This window comes from Aulonocara stuartgranti (assembly GCF_965226115.1).
Source record: "Aulonocara stuartgranti genome assembly, chromosome: 5".
Classification (NCBI taxonomy): Eukaryota; Metazoa; Chordata; class Actinopteri; order Cichliformes; family Cichlidae; genus Aulonocara; species Aulonocara stuartgranti.
This window is the reverse complement of record NC_138943.1, coordinates 22,101,353-22,121,754: the sequence shown is the minus strand read 5'-3', so window position 1 is coordinate 22,121,754 and position 20,402 is coordinate 22,101,353. Positions and strand designations below refer to the sequence as shown.

Here is a 20,402-nt window from a genome sequence, read left to right as displayed (position 1 = left end):
ACATTTTCTTATTTTCTATAAGTTATCGCTAAGCTAAGCGCGCTAAGCTAAGCAAAGTTCGCCTAGGCCAAACTGAGTTCGGTTTCAGTTGGTGATTTGTTATATGTATTTGCCTTCTTTAGTTGGCATCATAAGTGAGTGGGGCACAAGAGTTAAGTGATGGAAAGATGTTTATTTTCTTTGTTGCCAAATATGGTTCAGACTATAAGTAAAAGCCGCCAGCTTAGTAGTAGGGCCTATAAGACAAGTATGTGGCTGTAATATATTATATTGTGATTATTGTTGTCTATAATTTGATTGTAATTTGTGTTCTGTTTTTCCATTCTGTTTGTAGAACCACACACACACACATATACCCACGCCCACGCTAAATCTGCCATTAAAGAGTTGAACAATCATCCCCTGTCCTCATTATTTTCTGGAGGGTCATAGTGGCACTTGACCTGTGCACACCCTGCGATCACCACCGTAGAACTGAACCTCATATCAGAAATCATCATAACAAAATTGGTCCTTCGAGCCGGATCAGGTGATTACAGAGTGAAGATGGATTATGACCCCCAGAGAGCAGGTGCACGTCCATGGAGGGCTGTGCGACCTCCAGGATGGATGACTCAGTATGAAGGCTACACACTGCCACAACTGCTACATTGGAGCAACAGCAGACTAGAGAAGGATACGCCAAGATGACGCCCCTCACCCAGACTCCTGGTTCTATTGGAGCTGCAGGACAGACCCCAGTGTCATCCAGCATCCCTCAGGAGTTCATGAACATTGTGCAGCAACTGCAGGAGGACAACAGGCAACTTCAGCTGATGGTAGGAGACATGAGGAGGCAGATGGACCGTAATGTCACCACGTTGGAACCAACCTGCTTACGTTCTGCCCAGCAACCAGGGGGCTACATTTCAGCTGATGACACTTGGGTCTCCACACCTCTAACTACACAGCCTTTTCCCCTGAGACCAGAGCAGCACAATATATCCTACACACAGGATGCAGCTGAAGAATGGCCAGTACCACCACCTCCAGTTTTTCTCCCGAGAGATCATTCTGATCTACCAGAGGTACAGTCTTTTCCACCTCCACGGCTACCAGCCATTGCACAAGAGCATAGCCAACGCTTACAAGAGCTACAGTTACAGCAACCCTCAGCCACTGAAGCTCCTGACTTTCAGCCTTGTGCACCACAGTCCACCCCCTTATCTCGATCACTAGCTGGACCTAGTTTCGACGCGAACATGCTCCCCCCAGAACAAGTGTTGGCTCCCACTACAGCTGTAGCTGTAAAGGAGAAGACCTACAGAGGACCATCGCCCTCCATCCCAGAGTTCACGAAGGGTGATCCCAGGCAGTTTGCTAGATTAAGGCTTGCCCTAGACAATATTCTCCCCTTTGATGCAACCGAGAGGTTCAAATATCAGGTCTTATGTGACCACCTTAAGTTTGAGGAAGCTCTTTTAATTGCTGACTCCTACAGTAACTCACCTCACCCCTACTCTGACACGATGGCCTCGCTCACTAAACATTACGGTCAGCTGCACCAGCTGTCACTGCAGAGGATAGCAAAGCTTATGGATGAGCCCAGCATCCGCCCAGGTGACACAACTGGATTCAGAAGGTTTGCACTGAGAGTCCGTGCTCTGGTCGGCATGTTAGAGCAACTTGGGGAAGATGGACACATAGAGCTGCAATGCGGGTCTCATGTTGCTAGACTGACACGAAAGCTACCCCAAGACCTACGTGCTGCTTTCCGCCGCTACCTTTACCCACAGAAAGATGGAATACCATCATTGAGAGACTTTGCAGAGTGGCTGGAGTATGAGCTGGTCATTCAAGAGGGCGGAGATCACACAGAGAAGGTAGAGGAGAGCTCGAGAGACAGGAGCAGCATGAAAAGAGATAAAAGAGCCACCAAAAGGACTACCACCGTGCTGCACGGTGCAACACACAACACTGCCCCCCAAAGGTCCTCAGCCACAACCCCTTACACTTCTGAGGTCCAAGACAAGCCCACAGCTTATTGTCCATATTGTAATAACACTCTGCACTTCCTAGATCAATGTGTCAACTTCAAGATGCTGACTAAGGAGCAGAAATCAACTTGGATTAAGTCCAACAATCGCTGCTGGTGTTGTGGGCGGCACCACCAGGCCGCTCAGTGTCGACTTAAAATGCAGTGTAAGGCATGCAGGGGAAAACACCTAGAGGCCCTCCATGAAGTGAATCTCAGACCTGCTGCACCCAATCCACCAATGGAACACGTCGCTGTGCTTCTGAAGATAACCAAAGTGCTCCTGCAGAACGGTGAGCACACCCTGGAGACATTCGCCATATTGGATGATGGATCTGAGAGGACGATCCTTCTCCCTGAGGCCACTCAAAGACTGCAGTTACAGGGCATGGCAGAGAGTCTTACTCTACGTATGGTGAGACAAGGATTGAGAACCTTGCATGGTGCATCAGTGACAGTCAAAGTCTCCCCTGCCAGCCAACCATCCAGAACATTCACCATTGAGAGAGCCTTCACAGCTGATGACCTAGGCTTGGCTGAGCATTCATACCCCGTGAAAGCACTTCAACAGAAATATAGACACTTGAGAAGGCTTCCCTTGCAGCCCTTCACAAATGCCCAGCCACTCCTTCTGATCGGCTCTCACTGTCCTCACCTAGTAACGCCCATCAAACCTGTGCGCCTAGGCTTACCTGGAGGACCAGCTGCAGTCAAGACTAGACTTGGTTGGGTACTACAGGGACCAATTGTTAACTTGTTATTTTCTGTTTTATCGTGAGAGTACTGTTGCCCGCGAAGTGTTGTTGTTGTGGTGGGTATAAAAAATGGCGGAACGAATAAAGCGCTGTGAATGAGAGTACGACGTCGTGTCTTTTGAGTTAACATTGGTAGCAGAGGATGGTTTCCAATTACAAAGTACCACCAAAGCTTGATGAAGCCAGGCCATACGAATGCTGGAAGAATGAAGTCAATATCTGGAGACGAGTTACGGAGCTGGATAAAAAGAAACAGGCACTCGCGGTGGCGCTGGGGCTCGAGGGAAGAGCCAGAGAAACGGCCATGGAGATACCCGCGGAAGATTTGGACAAAGATGACGGTATGGAAATACTACTTGCAAAACTTGACGCGGTGTTTCAGAGAGAAGAGAAAGACCGCGCTTATGAAGCCTACTCGTGTTTTGACTCCATTGCAAAGAACCACAGCATGTCGATGGCAGACTACATTATAGACTTTGAACAGTGTTATAACCGGATGAAAAAGTACAACATGACGCTGCCTGACGCTGTGCTAGCATTTAAGCTTCTAGATACAGCTTGTCTTGATGAGAAAAGTCGACAGCTTGCACTGACAGCGTGCACGGACTTAACGTTTGCGTCTATGAAGTCTGCACTGAAACGGATTTTCGGAGGGAAAGTAACCGGAGTTTTCAGCGGAATTCAACTGAACCAAGAAGCAGTTTTCCTTACGGAACAAAAAGGTCCCAAATACAAACGAAACAACGGTACTTCGTCGCGGAGTGGACAGCAACAACCACTACAAGGTACCAACCCAGTTGACAAGTTTGGCAAGCGAACAAGATGTGCTATTTGTCAGAGCACTTACCACTGGGCGAAAGACTGTCCTCATTGTAATGGTGACCAAGTAAAGCTAACTGAAGATGGGAAAGTGGAGGAGTGTAACATTACTTTGTACACTAAAGCCTCAATGACAGACTCTGAAATCTTCCTGACTGAGGCACTGGGGTCAGCCATTATTGATACTGCATGTACACGTACAGTTTGTGGTCAGAAGTGGCTAGATAGTTACATGCGTGACCTCAGCCAAGGCCAAGTAAACAAGCTGTTGCAATCAGAAACCCCCAGCTCCAGACCATTTCGCTTTGGGGATGGTATTGTAGTGTATTCCAGCAGAAAAGTGAAACTTCCAGCCAAAATTGGACAAACAAAATGTGACATTGAAAGTGAAGTAGTTCCTGTTGACATTCCACTACTACTGAGCAAAACGTCTCTCAAGAAAGCAGGGACTGTTCTAGACATGGAGAATGACAGTGTTGTCATGTTCAAGCAGCCTGTTCCCCTAGAGCTCACTAGTTCGGGACACTATTGTGTGGACATTAGAGATGAAAATACTACAGAAAGCTGCAATGAAAATGAAGTTCTCATGGTAACTGCTGAAATGTCTACAAAAGAGAAACAGAAAGTCCTTGTGAAACTTCATAAGCAGTTTGGTCATGCATCTGCAGAGAGGTTATTGAGGCTCATCCAAAGCTCTGGCAATACAGATAAACAATGTGCAGTTATTCTACAAGAGATAGTTCGTGACTGTGACATTTGTCAGAAATATTGCAAAACCAAGCCGAGACCTGCTGTTGGTCTACCCCTGGCTTCTGAGTATAATGAGACAGTAGCGATGGATCTACATGAGCTGGAGCCCAATGTGTGGTACCTTCACATCATCGACCACTTCACACGCTTCAGTGCCGGCAGCATCGTAAAGACAAAGAAAGCTGCAGAGATCGTCAACTCCTTCATTCACACCTGGATAAGCATTCACGGTGCCCCCAGACGGCTCTACACAGACAACGACGGAGAGTTCAACAACACAGACATTCGGGACATGGCTGAAAACTTCAACATTGAGGTAAAAACAACGGCGGGGTATAGTCCCTGGAGCAACGGACTACTGGAGAGACATAACATGACACTTACAGAAATCCTCCTGAAGGTAAAAAAGGAATGAGGATGTGACTGGCACACTGCGCTAGACTGGGCCCTTATGGCCAAAAACAGTATGCTTAATGTACATGGTTATAGTCCACATCAACTTGTGTTTGGCCAAAACCCCAACCTTCCTTCTGTGTTGATGGATAAGCCACCTGCCTTAGAGGGCACAACTGTAAGTGCAAGAGTAGCTGAACATATCTCAGCATTACATGCTTCCAGGAAAGCATTTACTGAGGCAGAGTGTTCAGAAAGGATCAGGAGAGCACTACGCAAACAACTTGGGCCTACAGATGACAAATATGAGGCAGGAGATAAAGTATACTACAAACGAGTCGACTGTACAGAGTGGAAGGGTCCAGGTGTAGTTATTGGGCAGGATGGAACTGTTGTATTTGTAAGACATGGGGGGACTCTTGTAAAAGTACACCAGTCAAGATTGACTAAAGTGGATTCACAGACTGGAGATAAACAAATACCACACAGTACTACTGATGATGACAACAAAGACGCAGTTGAAAATGATGACACTGACACACCCGATGGTGAACAGAGTATTAGTGAGGAAGAAGACATCACTATTGACAGAGAAACTAACACTATTGACAGAGAAACTAACACTACAGAAAACATGTCTGTCACACACACTACAGAAAACATGTCTGTCACACAAACTGCAAATGAGCCCTCTACACCCACTGATCATGTCTCTGCAAATGTAAAGTTAAGATAAGGACAGCTGATTGCTTTTACCAACAGAGACAACGGTGTTCAACACACAGCCAGAGTGCTAGGCAGAGTGGGAAAAGCAAAAGGGCAATACAAAAACTGGTACAATGTGCAATATCTTGAGCATGATGGTAGTGAAGGTGAAAAGAAAGCTGTAGACATGTCACTTGTTGATGGTCTTTGCACTGAAGCTGAAAACAGAGATGCAGATGTACTCACAACAAAAGATATTTCCTTTGATTCTGCTAAGCAGCAGGAGATTGAGAGCTGGCAAAGTAATGGTGTGTTTGATGAAGTGAAAGACCTGGGTCAAAAATGTGTGTCTACTAAATGGGTCTGTACACTCAAAGAAACTACTAATGGTGTTGTCCCAAAGGCTCGACTTGTGACACGGGGGTTTGAAGAGGTAAATACTAAAGAACTACAGAAAGACTCTCCAACATGTGCGTCTGAGTCCCTCAGACTGGTGCTAGCTGTGATATGTCAAAACAAGTGGAGAGTAAATTCAATGGACATTAAATCTGCCTTCTTGCAGGGAATGGAACTGTCAAGAGACATCTATCTTCGTCCCCCACCTGAAGCTGGCAAGGACAATGTTCTATGGAAACTGAAAAAGTGTGTTTATGGACTTGCAGATGCTTCACTTTATTGGTACAATAAGGTCAAAGACATTATGCTCAAAACTGGTGGTAAAATATCACAGGTTGATCCTGCAGTGTTCTATTGGCAGAATGAACAATCTGAGGTTACAGGAGTGCTTGCATGTCACGTTGATGATTTCCTTTGGGCTGGTTCAAGTCACTTTGCAACTCATATCATTCCTGTACTGAGATCTACCTTCCTTGTGGGCCGTGAAGAACATGACAGCTTTTCTTATGTTGGTATGGACATTTGTACAGTTAATGATGTAATAGAGGTGCATCAACAACTTTACATTGACAACCTACAACCGGTTCAGTTACAAGCAGCACGGGCTGTACAGAGGGAGGCTTCCTTAAGTGAAACAGAACGTGAGCAACTCAGGTCAAAAATAGGACAGATTTTGTGGGTTGCCAAACAAACAAGACCTGATGTTATGTTTGACACATGTAGCCTTGGATCTAATATCAAAGATGCAACTGTACAGTCCATTCATGAAGTGAACAAAGTTATCCGTAAACTTAAGGCAGAGAAAGTGACTCTTAAGTTTCGGCACTTGGGTAACAGTGAGGATCTGGCATTGGTTGTTTTCAGTGATGCTTCATTTGGCAACCTTCCTGATGGCGGTACTCAAGGAGGGGCATTAATCGTCCTTATGGGTAAAGGAGGAAAGTTTTGTTCTCTTTTCTGGCAGTCTAAAAAAATCAGGCGCGTGGTCAGAAGTACACTGGCAGGAGAAACTCTTGCCATGTCAGATGGAATAGACAGTGCTGTCTTCCTGGCAACACTTTTTTCTGAGCTTACAACTGGTAACACTGGTCTAAACGCTCTACCTTTGATCTGTGTAACTGATAATCATTCCTTGTTTGATGCACTCAAGTCTACTAAGCAGGTTACAGAGAAGAGACTGAGGCTAGAAATGAGCAGCATTAAAGAGCTCATACAAGCCAAGAAAATCAGACAGGTTTGTTGGTCAGATTCAAAATCTCAACTTGCTGATTGTCTGACAAAAAAGGGAGTTTCACCTTTAACCCTTCTAAAGGCGCTAGATGAAGGACTCTGGATACTGTAATCCTTTGTCTACAAAGTTGTCTTTGCATTCAAATGTACCATTGTTTATTGTGTGCAATGATAGTATGCTTTAAGTAAAGCAAAGCACTTTTGAAATGTTTTTTTTGTTTATATAAATATATACATATATGTATACAAATGTTTACAGGGGTGTGTTTATACTTTTATTTTATTTTTTTTAAGAAAGAGGGAGATTGTTAACTTGTTATTTTCTGTTTTATCGCGAGAGTACTGTTGCCCGCGAAGTGTTGTTGTTGTGGTGGGTATAAAAAAATGGCGGAACGAATAAAGCGCTGTGAATGAGAATACGACGTCATGTCTTTTGAGTTAACACCAATCCCCTCCCTTAAGCACTATGCTCAACCGCGACAGTGCCTCTTCCTCTCAACTGCCTCTCCTCAATCAGAGCTTCATAGTCAAGTAGATAGGCTTTGGCATCTCGACACTCTCCCATATCGGAGTGAGAAACTAGTGACACGTCTCGGAGGGAAGAGCAAGCTATGAGGGTTTTGGAGGCAAAGACGACAAGACTGAATGTCGAGGGAGTAAACAGATATTCAACTCCCCTTCTGCGTGTAAGTGATATGCCTACACTCCGGAGCCACCTGAAGCAGTACTCCCCAATCTACGTGGCACGGAGAAGTGCCTCAGTCGAGACCCAGAGAAGACTAAAGCTTATCAAGCGAAGATTACAAAGTTGATAGCAGCAGGCTATGTCAGAGAAATCAGTGAAGAGGAAATGAGGGCCTCCAAAGAATCATGGTTCATCCCCCACCACATGGTGACACACAACGGAAAGAACCGTGTGGTGTTTAATTGCTCATTCACCTATAGCAGGGGTCTGCAACCTTTAACACCCAAAGAGCCACTTGGACCTGGTTTCCACGCAAAAGAAAACACTGGGAGCCGCAAATACTTTTTGAAATCTAAAATGAAGATAACACTGTATATATTATTTTGTTTTTTTTACCTTTATGCTTTGTGTGAACAACTAAAGTAAGTAAGTAAAGTTTATTTATCAAGCACTTTTCACAGACAGGCAGTTACAAAGCGCTGTACACAAATATTAAAATAAACAATACAATCAATAGACATTATACACAATGTAAAAGATCAAATGTAAATAATGTAAAGAATATAAAATACGTAGATCAACAAAAGGCTTGTTTGAACAGAAAAGTTTTTAACTGCTTTTTAAAAGAATCCACAGATCAACTAAGGTGTGTTGCTTATGAAATCCATGAAGTGCTACAGAGAAAATTACATTTTATTCATGTAATTAACACATTTTGAACTCATAAAGAAATATAACAAAAGGAAAGACACCCAGCTGAACTAAAATGATCCATGTAGCAAACAAAAACTGTTGTGAGCCGCCACCCTTATATCGCCTTTGGGCTTTTGGAGCCTTGATCTGACTTTTAAAAAATAATTGGAAAAAAAAGCACAATGCTGCTAAAACAAATAGATATTTGCAAAATTCTGCCTAAATATGTATTTTACCTGGTTAATGTGTGTGGCGGGGCGTGGTCTGCAGTGCCGCTGTATGGGAGTCGGACGCACCTCAGCGGCACCCGCACTCACGTCTCGCCACCTTAAAGTCTGTGCTCTCTCTGCTGTTGTGTTGTCAGGCTGTGAGCTGCAAAGCTACAGCTGGCTGTATGCGTACAGCAACCGTGTGTGAAAAGTGGTCAATAAAGAGATGCTGAAAAGAGTGTTCATGCAAACATTGTCGGGTCTGCCGTGGTATGTTTACAATGGGACTTCTGGTCCCAAACCTCTGTGCGCAGCGTCTGCAAATTGGGGCTGTACGAAGTCACTTTCATCTTCACGCAGGACTGTAAGCTGTCATCTGTGAGGCGTGAGCGGTGTTTGTTTTTAACATAGTTCACGGTGGAGAACAGCTGCCGACATAATATGGATCCGAAGATCCATATTTGGCCTACCTGGGGTCGAAAGTCTCGATAAATGCATGCCGTTTCAGCGGGTACACCGGCTTCCGCGAGTGTGACGCTTATTTTGAGCGATGAAAAAAACAAGATATAATTTTATTTTTATATTTCAAAATCACAACAATCTTCCAATTTAGAACTACAAGTTAAAAAAAGAACTAAACATAAAAAAAAAACACTTCAGCTAAATACTTCTAATTTAATTTCCCAAACCACCCGGAGCCGCAAAATAAAGACTAAAGAGCCGCATGCGGCTCCGGAGCTGCGGGTTGCCGACCCCTGACCTATAGGGATCAGAACCTCAACGAGCTGCTTTTACCAGGCCCGAACCTGGGGGCCTCTCTTCTTGGTGTGCTGCTACGCTTCAGAGAATGCTCCATCGCAGTTAGCAGTGACATCAAGGGGATGTTCCACCAGGTGAGGCTACTGCCCGATGACCGGCCACTACTACGTTTCATCTGGCGCGATCTGCAAAGAGACACCCATCCCAAGGTGTAGAATGGCAGGTGCTCCCCTTTGGGACAACATGCTCACCATGCTGTGCAATTTATGCACTCCAGCGACACGTCCATGACCACAGTGACCAGGGAGATGACGTGCGTGACTCCATTGAGAAGAATTTTTATGTTGACAACTGGTTACAGAGCTTCTCTTCTCCAGATGTGGCAACAAAGGTTGTGGACAAACTACGGTCACTATTATAGGAGGGAGGATTTGAGCTAAGACAGTGGGCCAGCAGCACCCCAGATCTCATCAGCCATCTACCAAAGGAAATAAGATCGGAGAGCAGCGTACAGTGGCTGAATCAAACTGATATGGACCCTCAAGAATCTGCTCTAGGTCTGCGCTGGATGTGCTGCTCTGACACTCTGCACTACAATGCAGTTGGAGAGGAATCCTCCTACCATGAGAAACCTCTACCGGGTTCTGGCGAGTCAGTATGACCCACTAGGGTTTCTCGTCCCCTTCACAACGAGGGCGAGTACTAGTCCAGCAGTTGTGGGACAAAAAGCGTGAGTGGGATGACCCCCTGTTACCAAGTGACCTGCTCTGCATGGAACGAATGGGAAGGTGAGCTGCAACATCTGGACAACATCAGTCTACAACGTTGTTATGTGAGCCCAGAGCTGGACAAATCCTACAGTAGACGTGAGTTGCACATCTTCTGCGATGCATCTCCACAGGCATATGGAAGTGTTGCCTACCTACGGACGGAAGATGCTGCTGGAAAGGTGGAAGTTGCTTTCCTGACTGCCTGCTCTAGGGTGGCTCCTAAACGGCAGATCTCCATGCCACTTTTGGAACTATGTGCAGCCTTGACTGGAGCTCAACTCGCTAGCCTGCTGACCAAAGAACTCACCCTACCACTATGCAGAGTGGTGTTATGGACAGACTCCACCACTGTCCTAACATGGATCCAGTCAGAGTCCTGTCATTTCAAGGTGTTCGTTGGAACTCGGATAGCTGAGATCCAGGAACTGACAGACAGACAGTCTTGGCGTTATGTGACAACATGTGACAATCTGGCAGATGATCTAACTAGGGGTAAAAGGCTACAAGACCTCACAGTCCAGTCCCGTTGGGCATGTGGGCCCCTGTTTCTGCATCTACATCGAGACCAGTGGCCAGAGCACCCAGCCACACCATGTACAGACTTTGCTGAGGAGCAGCGTAAACCAATAACTTGCTTAGCTGTGTCTACTGACTCTATCTCCCTGCCTGATGCACAGCAGTTTACCAGTTTTAGCGAGCTTTTGGAAGAAACAGCCAGGTGCCTTCACGGGGCAGCTGGTGACAATCTCACATCAGAGAACTACAAGGAGGCTGAGCTTATTCTGCTGAGAGCTCCTCAGTTGTATTGGACCCTAAACATCCAGTCACCAGACTACTCATCCAACAGGCTGACAGTGATTTGAAACACCCAGGAGCAGAGAGATTGTTTGCAGATTTGAGAAGGAAATACTGGATTCTTCGCGGCCATGAAGTCATAAGAAGTGAACAGCGCTCCTGCCCTGAGTGCTAAAAATGGAGCCAAAGATGGCTGACCTTCCCCTTGCACGCCTACGATTACATCAGCCAGCCTTCTTCTCAACAGGCATCGGCTGCTTTGGGCCACTGCAGGTGAAGGTTGGTCGGTGTTGTGAAATCTGTTTATGTTGTCCTAGTAAGGCTACCATGAGGGCAGCCACTAGAGGTCGCTAGGAGACCGGTGTGTATATGTGTTTTCCAGAAATTGATGTAGCCACGTACACTGCTGCTACAATTCAATAAAAAGCGGTTCGTGCTTGAGAACCCTGCGTCTTATTGCCTCCGAACATGACAGTCGGAGAAATGAAAAATGCTGGGGCCTGCTCTTCAAATGCTTGACGACTCGTGCCATTCATATTGAGGTGCTGTCTAGCATCAACACCGACTCATTTCTAATGGCATTAAGAAGATTTGTCTCTCGTCGTGGGAAACCAGCTGAGATACTGACATCCTCTGTTTGTACATTTTCTATAAGCTAAGTTATCGCTAAGCTAAGCGGGCTTAGCTAAGCTAAGTTCGCCTAGGCCAAACTGAGTTTGGTTTGAGTTGGTGATTTGATATGTGTATTTGCCTTCTTTAGTTGGCATCATAAGTGAGTGGGGCGCAAGAGTTAAGTGATGGAAAGATGTTTATTTTCTTTGTTGCCAAATATGGTTCAGACTTCTTCATCTTCATCAAAGACTCATGCATCCTTCTTATCACTGAATCCTGGCTACATCAATCCATTCCAGACTCTGCTATTGAGCTAGCAGGCTATACCACACAGCGACATGACCGAACAGTGGACTCCGGTAAGCGCAAAGGAGGGCGGCTCTGTATGTATGTGAACAACAGCTGGTGTACCAACACAGTGATAATAGACCGTCACTGTTCACCGGACATTGAATATCTGACTGTTAAATGCAGGCCCATCTACCTACCTAGGGAGTTCACCGTTGTCATAATAACAGCTGTTTACATACCACCAGATGCTAATGCTAACTCTGCGATCGCACTCCTGCATACAAACATCAATAATAAACAGAGCACTTACCCTGACGCTGTACATATCGTAGCAGGGGACTTCAATCACGCAGACTTAAAAAAAGCAATCCCCAAATTCCACCAGCACGTCAAGTGTGCCACTAGGGGTGACAAGATTCTGGACAAAGTTTATTCCAACATCAAAATGGGCTACAGGGCCAGACCTTTGCCACATCTGGGTCAGTCTGACCACTTGTCACTGTTTCTAATCCCTGCATATGCCCCCCTCAAGAAAACTGCTCTTACCATCACAAAGAATATTACCATATGGCCAGAGGGTGCCTCTCAGCAGCTGCAGGACTGTTTTGACAGGACTAACTGGGATATCTTTGACATCAGGACTTGGAAATGTTCACAGACGGTGTCCTCTGCTATATAAAACACTGCATAGACACTGTTACAGCAGTCAAACGGATCCGGGCTTATCCCAACCAAAAGCCCTGGATGACCCGGGAGGTCAGGCAGCTGCTGAAGGAGAGGAACATTGCGTTCAGGTCTGGCAACAGGGATTACTACACCACAGCCCGATCCAACCTGAAGAGAGGCATCAGAGAGGCAAAGGGGGACTATAGGAGGAGGATCGAGGACCATTTGAAGAGTAATACCAGCCGGCAGGTGTGGCAAGGCATCCAGCACCTAACCAACTATAAGATCAATCTCGGAGCTGCGGACGGTGACCTGGAGCTGGCAGAGGAGCTGAATATCTTCTTTGCCCGCTTTGAGACCAGGGTACCGGAGGTATTGGAGCCACAGCAGCAACACGCCACCCATAGCAGCACCACCCTCACCCTGGAAGAGCACGAGGTGAGGCGCATGCTGCAGGCTGTTAACCCGAGGAAGGCGGCGGGTCCTGATGGTGTGCCAGGTCGAATATTGAGGGATTGTGCAGGACAGCTGGCTGGGATCTTCACCAGGATTTTCAACAAATCCCTCGCACAGGCGACTGTCCCACTCTGCCTGAAGTCCTCCACCATAGTCCCCTTGCCTAAGAAGCCCCACATCACCGGCCTGAATGACTACAGACCGGTGGCACTCACCCCAGTGGTAATGAAATGCTTTGAGAAGCTGGTCCGCAGACACATCACAGCAGCCCTGCCCCGCAGCCTGGATCCACACCAGTTTGCCTACAGAGCAAACCGATCCACGGAAGACGCTGTAGCCACAGCACTCCATGCTGCATTAACTCACCTGGAAGAGCATGGTAGCTATGTGCGGATGCTCTTCGTGGATTACTGCTCAGCTTTTAACACCATCCTTCCACACAAACTGGTGGCCAAGCTACAAGACCTGGGGCTTCCATACAGCACCTGCATGTGGATCAATAGCTTCCTCTCGGGCCGTAGACAGAGAGTCAGAGTTGGCCATCACACATCCCCAGCCCTGAGTCTCAGCACTGGCTCACCCCAGGGCTGTGTGCTCAGTCCACTGCTCTACTCTCTCTACACACACGACTGCACTCCTCGCCACCACAGCAACATCTTTGTGAAATTTGCAGATGACACCACAGTGGTGGGGCTCATTTCCAAGGGAGACGAGTCTACGTACAGAGACGAGGTGGAGCAGCTGACGTCATGGTGTAAGGCCAATAACCTCCTCCTCAACACTTCAAAAACCAAAGAACTCATAATAGACTTCAGAAGGAAAAAGGCAGAGATCCAACCACTATTCATAAATGGGGACTGTGTAGAAAGGGTGGCAAGCTTCCGCTTCCTGGGAGTCAATATAGAGGAGAACCTTTCCTGGAGTGTGAACACCTCCGAGCTGCTGAAAAAGGCCCAACAGAGACTGTACTTCCTGAGAATTCTCAGGAGGAATAACATCACACAGAGACTGCTGGTGTCCTTCTACAGAGCCACCATTGAGAGTGTTCTAACTTACTGCATATGCATCTGGTACACTAGCTGCACAGGGGCTCAGAGGAAAGCACTCCAAGGGATCATTAACACCGCCCAAAAGATCACTGGCTGCCCTCTCCCCACACTGGAAGTTCTACACAACGCCCACTGTTTTAAAAAGGCCCAAAACATCATAAAAGACACCTCACATCCTGGCCACTCCCTGTTCGAACTGTTGCCCTCAGGCAGACGGTACAGGGCAATCAGAGCAAGGACTAATAGACTCAAACACAGCTGTTATCCAACTGCAATAACACATCTGAATACTACAAAAAAATGTCCATCACGCCACTCTTGTGTTAATCTATGCACGGTCTGAAGCATGTGTGTGGGAATGTATGTGAATGTTTTACTGTTATATCTTATTAGTATTTTAAGTATTCCATCTATTTTATTTATTGAATTTTATTGTTTTATTTATATTTTGATATTGCTAGGGATGATGCAATGATCGGGGACCATTCTTAATTTCGTTGTTCTCATGACAATGACAATAAAGTTTCTGATTCTGATTCTGATTCTATAAGTAAAAGCCGCCAGCTTAGTAGTAGGGCCTATAAGACAAGTATGTGGCTGTAATATGTTATATGGTGATTATTGTTGTCTATAATTTGATTGTAATTTGTGTTCTGTTTTTCCATTCTGTTTGTAGAACCACACACACATACCCAAACCAACGCTAAATCTGCCATTAAAGAGCTGAACGATCATCCCCTGTCCTCGTTATTTTCTGGAGGGTCATAGTGGCACTTGACCTGTGCACACCCTGCGATCACCACCGTAGAATTGAACCTCATATCAGAAATCATCATAACAATATACTGTATTTTGCAGACAGAGAGTTACAGGACTCTCTCCCAGACCACAGACTCATACTCATAATACAAGTCAGAGCTTTATAAAAAAAAGAAAAAAGAAAGTTGTGTTTTCAAAATTGGAGTTCAAGTTCTTTTTACTTCCAATAGTGTTAACATACTACACTACGGAGCCCCGCAAGGGACATGGGAGAAAAAAAAATTAAGATAAACTTTTGCGAGTTTGTTTTGCGAGATCTCGCAAAAGTTCATCTTAATTTTTGGTCATGAACAAGATTTTTTTTTTTAAATTTTCATTGTAAGTGGGCTAAAGCAGTTAATTAAAAGTAGTCTAACATAAATGTAAATGCTGTAATTTGATTATTTTAATAAACCATGTAATGGTTGGATGGATTCGATGCTGGCATGACCACAGTGCTCACGTCTGCTGTTGCTCACAGTGGTCCAAAGGATCGCTCAGGGAGTTTGCGTGTTCGCTCAGACACATGAAAAATTAGAGGGAACATTGGTTATAAGTGGAGATCAAGAGTGATTACTGTGTATAGGTCTATACATTGTTAAGGAAAATCCTGAGCACTGGCCCTAAGATGTGACTAATGTCTGCTGTAAGTCTTTGAACTTGAATAGAAACTAGCAGAGGGAGTTTGCTACTAAGTCAAGGGAGTGTCTGCCCTGTCACCCTGAGTGTAAGGTCCAGGAGGAGAAGGAGACGTACACAGGCCCGGTATGTTTGACATAAAACTTCTAGAAGGGAAAAAAAAAAGAACTGGAATAGGGCTTCTGCTGCCACCTAGCGGCCTTACAAAAAATGGCTGTCCACCATAATGCCACTCGCCTTCAACTCTTGCAAAAACCTTTCTGCTTTTATTCACCCTTTTTTTTTTGTCTGCAGGGAGCAAATAAATGTCTAGTTTGTGCCAGCCTGAAGGATGGCCCACACTGTGTCTCCATGTGTCCTGAGGGTGTTATGGGGCAGGAGGGAACCATCTTTAAATATCCAGACAAGGAGGGCAACTGTAAACCTTGCCACAACAACTGTACCCAGAGGTAAGTACAAGTGGAATGATGTAGTTAGACACACACAATTTGCTTCTTTAAACTGAACTGAACTTTAAACTGTATGTTGATTTTGTAGTTTGCAGAAATTCACAAACCACCAACTTTCCGAACAGCAGACGGGATTGCGGCGTCGCCACTGATACCAGCAGAATCCGCAGACTCCTGTCAATGAAACGATTCCTTTGTGCCACACATGGGTACTGCTGCCACTCATATACCAGTCACAGTGCAACACGCTGTGCATCCGCCCTACCAACTTATCAGCACATATCCAGCATCTGTTGTAACCATGAGTTAGATCCTTTGGTTTTTGTGGCCTTATATTCCGATTGGTTTCCTCTCACAGAGTTTGGTTTCATACTTACCAGTAAAGAATGATTTATTCCTTATTGCCCTCTAACGGCAGGTTTCGCACCACAGCTCACTATGGTATGGCAAAGATTTCGTCGTATAATGTGTTCTTTTGATTTTTGCCCGTATACTTGATTCATATTTGGTGGTAGATTTCTTCAGTTCTCTTTGGGGTTTAAATGAACTTTGATGTAGACTGTGTCTGTGAAACAATCAGTGCAGAGAAATAAAAGATTCTGATGATTCATTCTGTACCGTTATAGTTACACAAGTAGATTTAAAAAAAAATGTTGAAGACCATGTTTCAATGCTGAATGCATGGAGACATCTGTATGTGATGTAAGAAACCAAAATCCTGCTGTATTACGAATAAACCCATTTTCTGAATCAGCTGGGAGCGGGAACTAATAGGCTTCAATGTTACATACGTACAGCTTCTTCTTCTTTTGGCTGATTTCACAGCAGCTCATCTGCCTCCATTTCACCCTGGCATTTTCCTTTGTCACACCAGCTCTTCTCCACATCCATGAATCTTTGCTGTCTTTGTTTTGTTGTCATCCTCTCCCCCTTCCTCTTCACCCTCTACACCAGAGACTTCAGCCACAGCACAGAGACCTGCCATCTTCAGAAGTTTTCTGATGACTCTACAGTGGTTGGATGCATCAGCAGGGATGATGAGACAGAGTACCGGGCTGTGGTCGACTCCTTTGTCACGTGTTGTGAGCAGAATCATCTTCAGCTCAACGTGGCAAAGACCAAGGAATTGATCGTGGACTTTAGGAAGACCAGGAAACACTTGACCCCTGTTTCAATCCAGGGGGTCAATGCTGACATTGTGGAGGACTATAAATACCTCTGAGTATACACTGACAATAAACTGGGCTGGGCTAAAAACACCACAGAACTTTACAGGAAGGGCCAGAGTCGCCTCTATCTTTTGAACATCTGCCGGACAATGCTAAAGATTTTCTACGAGTCTGAGCATGATGGGGGAGCAGGCTGAGGGTCGCAGATGCCAACAGACTCAATAAACTGATCCGTAAGGCCAGTAATATTGTGGGGATGGAGCTGGACTCCCTTAAGGTGGTGTCGGAGAGATGGATGTTGTCCAAAATAAAGACAATGTTAGTTAATACCTCCCACCCACTCCATGACATACTGATCAGCTACATGAGCACATTCAGTGAGAGACTGAGATTACCAAAAAGCACCACTGAATGACACAGGAAATCACGTCTGCCTGTGGCCATCTGCCTGTACAAATCATCCACTTAACACACTGTATACTGCAATAGCTACACCCTTTTTGCACGCGCTCTTTTTCTTATTCAGCTATTTATCAATAAGTGACTTATATGTATATATATATGCATGTATATATTGTGTCTATTTCTTACTTAGTGTATTGTCTGTCTTTGTTACTGTTTATACTGGAGCACTGTAACCAAAATAATTTCCCGTAGGTATCAATAACGTATTCTGATTCTGATTTTCTTCTCTGGCAGCTTCATAGTCAACATGCTTTGTCCAGTACATTCACAATCCCCGTCTCTGACTTTGTTTCCAAGCTGCTCAACCTGACCTGTCCCTCTGATGTTCCAATCCTGTCCATTATGGTCACTCCTAGTAAAAATCTTATCATCTCCAACTCAGCTTTCAGTCCTTTTCTCAGTATCACCGTCTGTAAACCGTACATGGCAGCAGGTCTCACTACCACCTTGTAAACTACTTCCTCTCTTGCTGCTATTCTTCTGTCACAAATCACCCCTGACAGTCGTCTCCACCCTACTCCACCCTGCCTGCACTCTCTTCTCATTCTGCACTCACCTGTCTTGTGCACTGTCCAATATCTTGGATTGCTGACCACAGGTATTTCAACTCCTCCACTTCACTGTTACACCTGCCTCTATGTCTACGTGACAAATGTCTTGCTGTGACAGGCTCCAACCAGGAGAGGACACTGTTCCACAATGATATCTGTTCACAAAACATATGAAATAATTCCTAAATCTGCAGTGAAAGGGGAAATATACTGTCATGTGAAAAAGGAAGTACAAAAACAAAGTGCACCTAATGAGTCCACTGTTTGTAGAGCCACCTTCAGCAGCCATAAGCTGAAGTAACTGTTTTCTGTAATCAGGGTCTCGTTTTGTCGTAGAGCAATTTCAGCCTTCTTCTTTTTTTTAATTTAAATTTTCAGTCTATTGATTTTTGCAGGGATTCATTTATGCACCGCTCCCTTATTTTCAGGCATTATGTTGTAGATTTATTGCTGTCCTTGCAATCATTGTCCTATTGTGTGATTTACATGTTAGACAGTCTCACTGGCCTCTAAAATACTTTGGTACACATGGGAGTTCATGGTGGACTCAATGACTGCAAAGTGTCCAAGTCCTGTGGCTGCAAAACAAGCCCAAATCATCACCCCTCCACCACTGTGCTTGACTCTTGGTATGAGGCGCTTGTACTGATCCTGTGGTTTTTGCCAAACAGAGCACTGTGTATTATGCCCAAACATCTTCACTCCAAAGGGATGTTTGAGAGGTCTTGTGGTTTATTTAGATGCAACTTGATGCTAACCCGAGCCCTGCTGCCATGTTTATCCTAGCAACCTTTCCAAACAACCTCTCAGCCCGTGTCTAACTGTAGTTTCATGAATTTTAATATCTAACATGCTAGCTGAGTCTTGTAGAGTTTGAGACGTGGCTCTTGGGTTCCTTGCACCCACTTACCTTTCTGAACTTTTAACTATGCATATTCCTGAATAGGTCTTTAAGGTCAGCTGATCAAGGAAGCAGAGTAAAGCACAGGAGGAGACCATTTAAATGTGACTGCGTTTTGACACTTTTCTTTTTGTTGTATTTCTTCTATTTTTCTGTATTTTCCTGCTCTAGTTTTTTCCTTATAAGTTTACAGCACTCTGGTCAACCTATGTTGGTTTTAAATGTGCTTATAAGTAAATTGACTCAACTTGACTTGTCTGAACATTGCACAGTCTGACCTTGGGTTGAATTTGCTGCCAAACCTCCTGCTTTTACATGATGTGATCAGAGTGGCCAATAATCAAGAGTATCTGATCGCTCTTATTTCCTACAGAAGAGTCCGGGGAAGCATTTCTTTTTCACATGACACATGAGGGAGTAAAGAGATTTAAATGTTTAACAGACTAGGTTTCATTGAATTTGCCAGTTTAGCAAAAGGAAGATAAAGACAAATATTGACATATGGAAAAAGTGCATATTTAGGAGCTGAACATTTTAGTGGTGTGTACAAAACAGTTTAATGCACTTTTTCAAGGTTTGCATCAGGTGCAAAACGAGTCAATTTACTTTCACTACTCTCAGCTTTGCCCTGAAGCACCAACATACTTCAGTTACACTTCAGTAGCTTTCTGTGAGATTTTTCTTTGGTAAAACAGCCTGAGAGTAGAGTGTTAATTTGAGCATCAAGTTCCATTAAAGATGTTAAAGTCTTTTAATGTTTCTCTGAACTTCTGTTCCTAAGCAGGCAGCTTCTGTGAAGAGAAAAAGGAAAGAAATGCTTTTGATAATGATTCCTGTCATTGGTAAAACATTAACCATTTGTTTTTGAGTTTCCTTCTTACCTTTAGGCAGGGGGGGGGGGGGGGGGGAGAGAGAGAGAGAGAGGTTATACATGTGAAGAAAAAACAAACTTGCATCAATCAGATTTATGCAATCAGTGTGTCAGTCTTTGTTTTCCACTGAAGTTATTTTGTATGGCAGTGTGTGCGTGACATGAACTGGAGGTTCAGGAAGAGCCAGTTTCCACAGAGCTGTTCAGCTCGCTCATCCACTGTAACTGGTACACGGTGTTTGTGTGAAGATAAACAAGATGACAACAGATATGTTTTTGTTTTTTGTTACAATACCTCACATTAGTTTGGTTTAAACGTGCAGTTTGACTTACTCCCCTGTACTGAAACTATTCAAGAACTGCCTTTGTTATACAAGCATTTAACAAACTTTGCAAGGAGTCCCAAGTACAACTGTAAAATCACGCAGGAGCAATGATATGATGCAGCAATAAAAAATTTTAAAAAAGCAATCGTACATTTTCAGACTTTGAGGAGGTCAAAGTCCTGTTAT

The 20,402-nt window shown here is 44.7% G+C and overlaps 1 protein-coding gene across 4 annotated transcripts in view; it reads left to right on the top strand.

Annotated features, from left to right (window-relative positions):
* LOC309706201 (receptor tyrosine-protein kinase erbB-3-like) overlaps window positions 1–15,867 on the top strand; it is a 31,553-nt gene extending 15,686 nt beyond the window's left edge. For 2 of the 4 annotated variants that reach the window (XM_082532503.1, XM_082532502.1), the window contains exon 2: window positions 335–11,150. In XM_082532503.1, coding sequence (XP_082388629.1) covers window positions 687–2,792 — 2,106 coding nt within the window. In that variant the 5' untranslated portion in view covers window positions 335–686 and the 3' untranslated portion in view covers window positions 2,793–11,150. Of the gene's footprint in view, window positions 1–334; window positions 11,151–15,778 lie in introns of those variants that run through there. The other 2 variants (XM_082532505.1, XM_082532504.1) reach the window with 2 other exon arrangements.
* The last annotated feature ends 4,535 nt before the right edge of the window (window positions 15,868–20,402 follow it).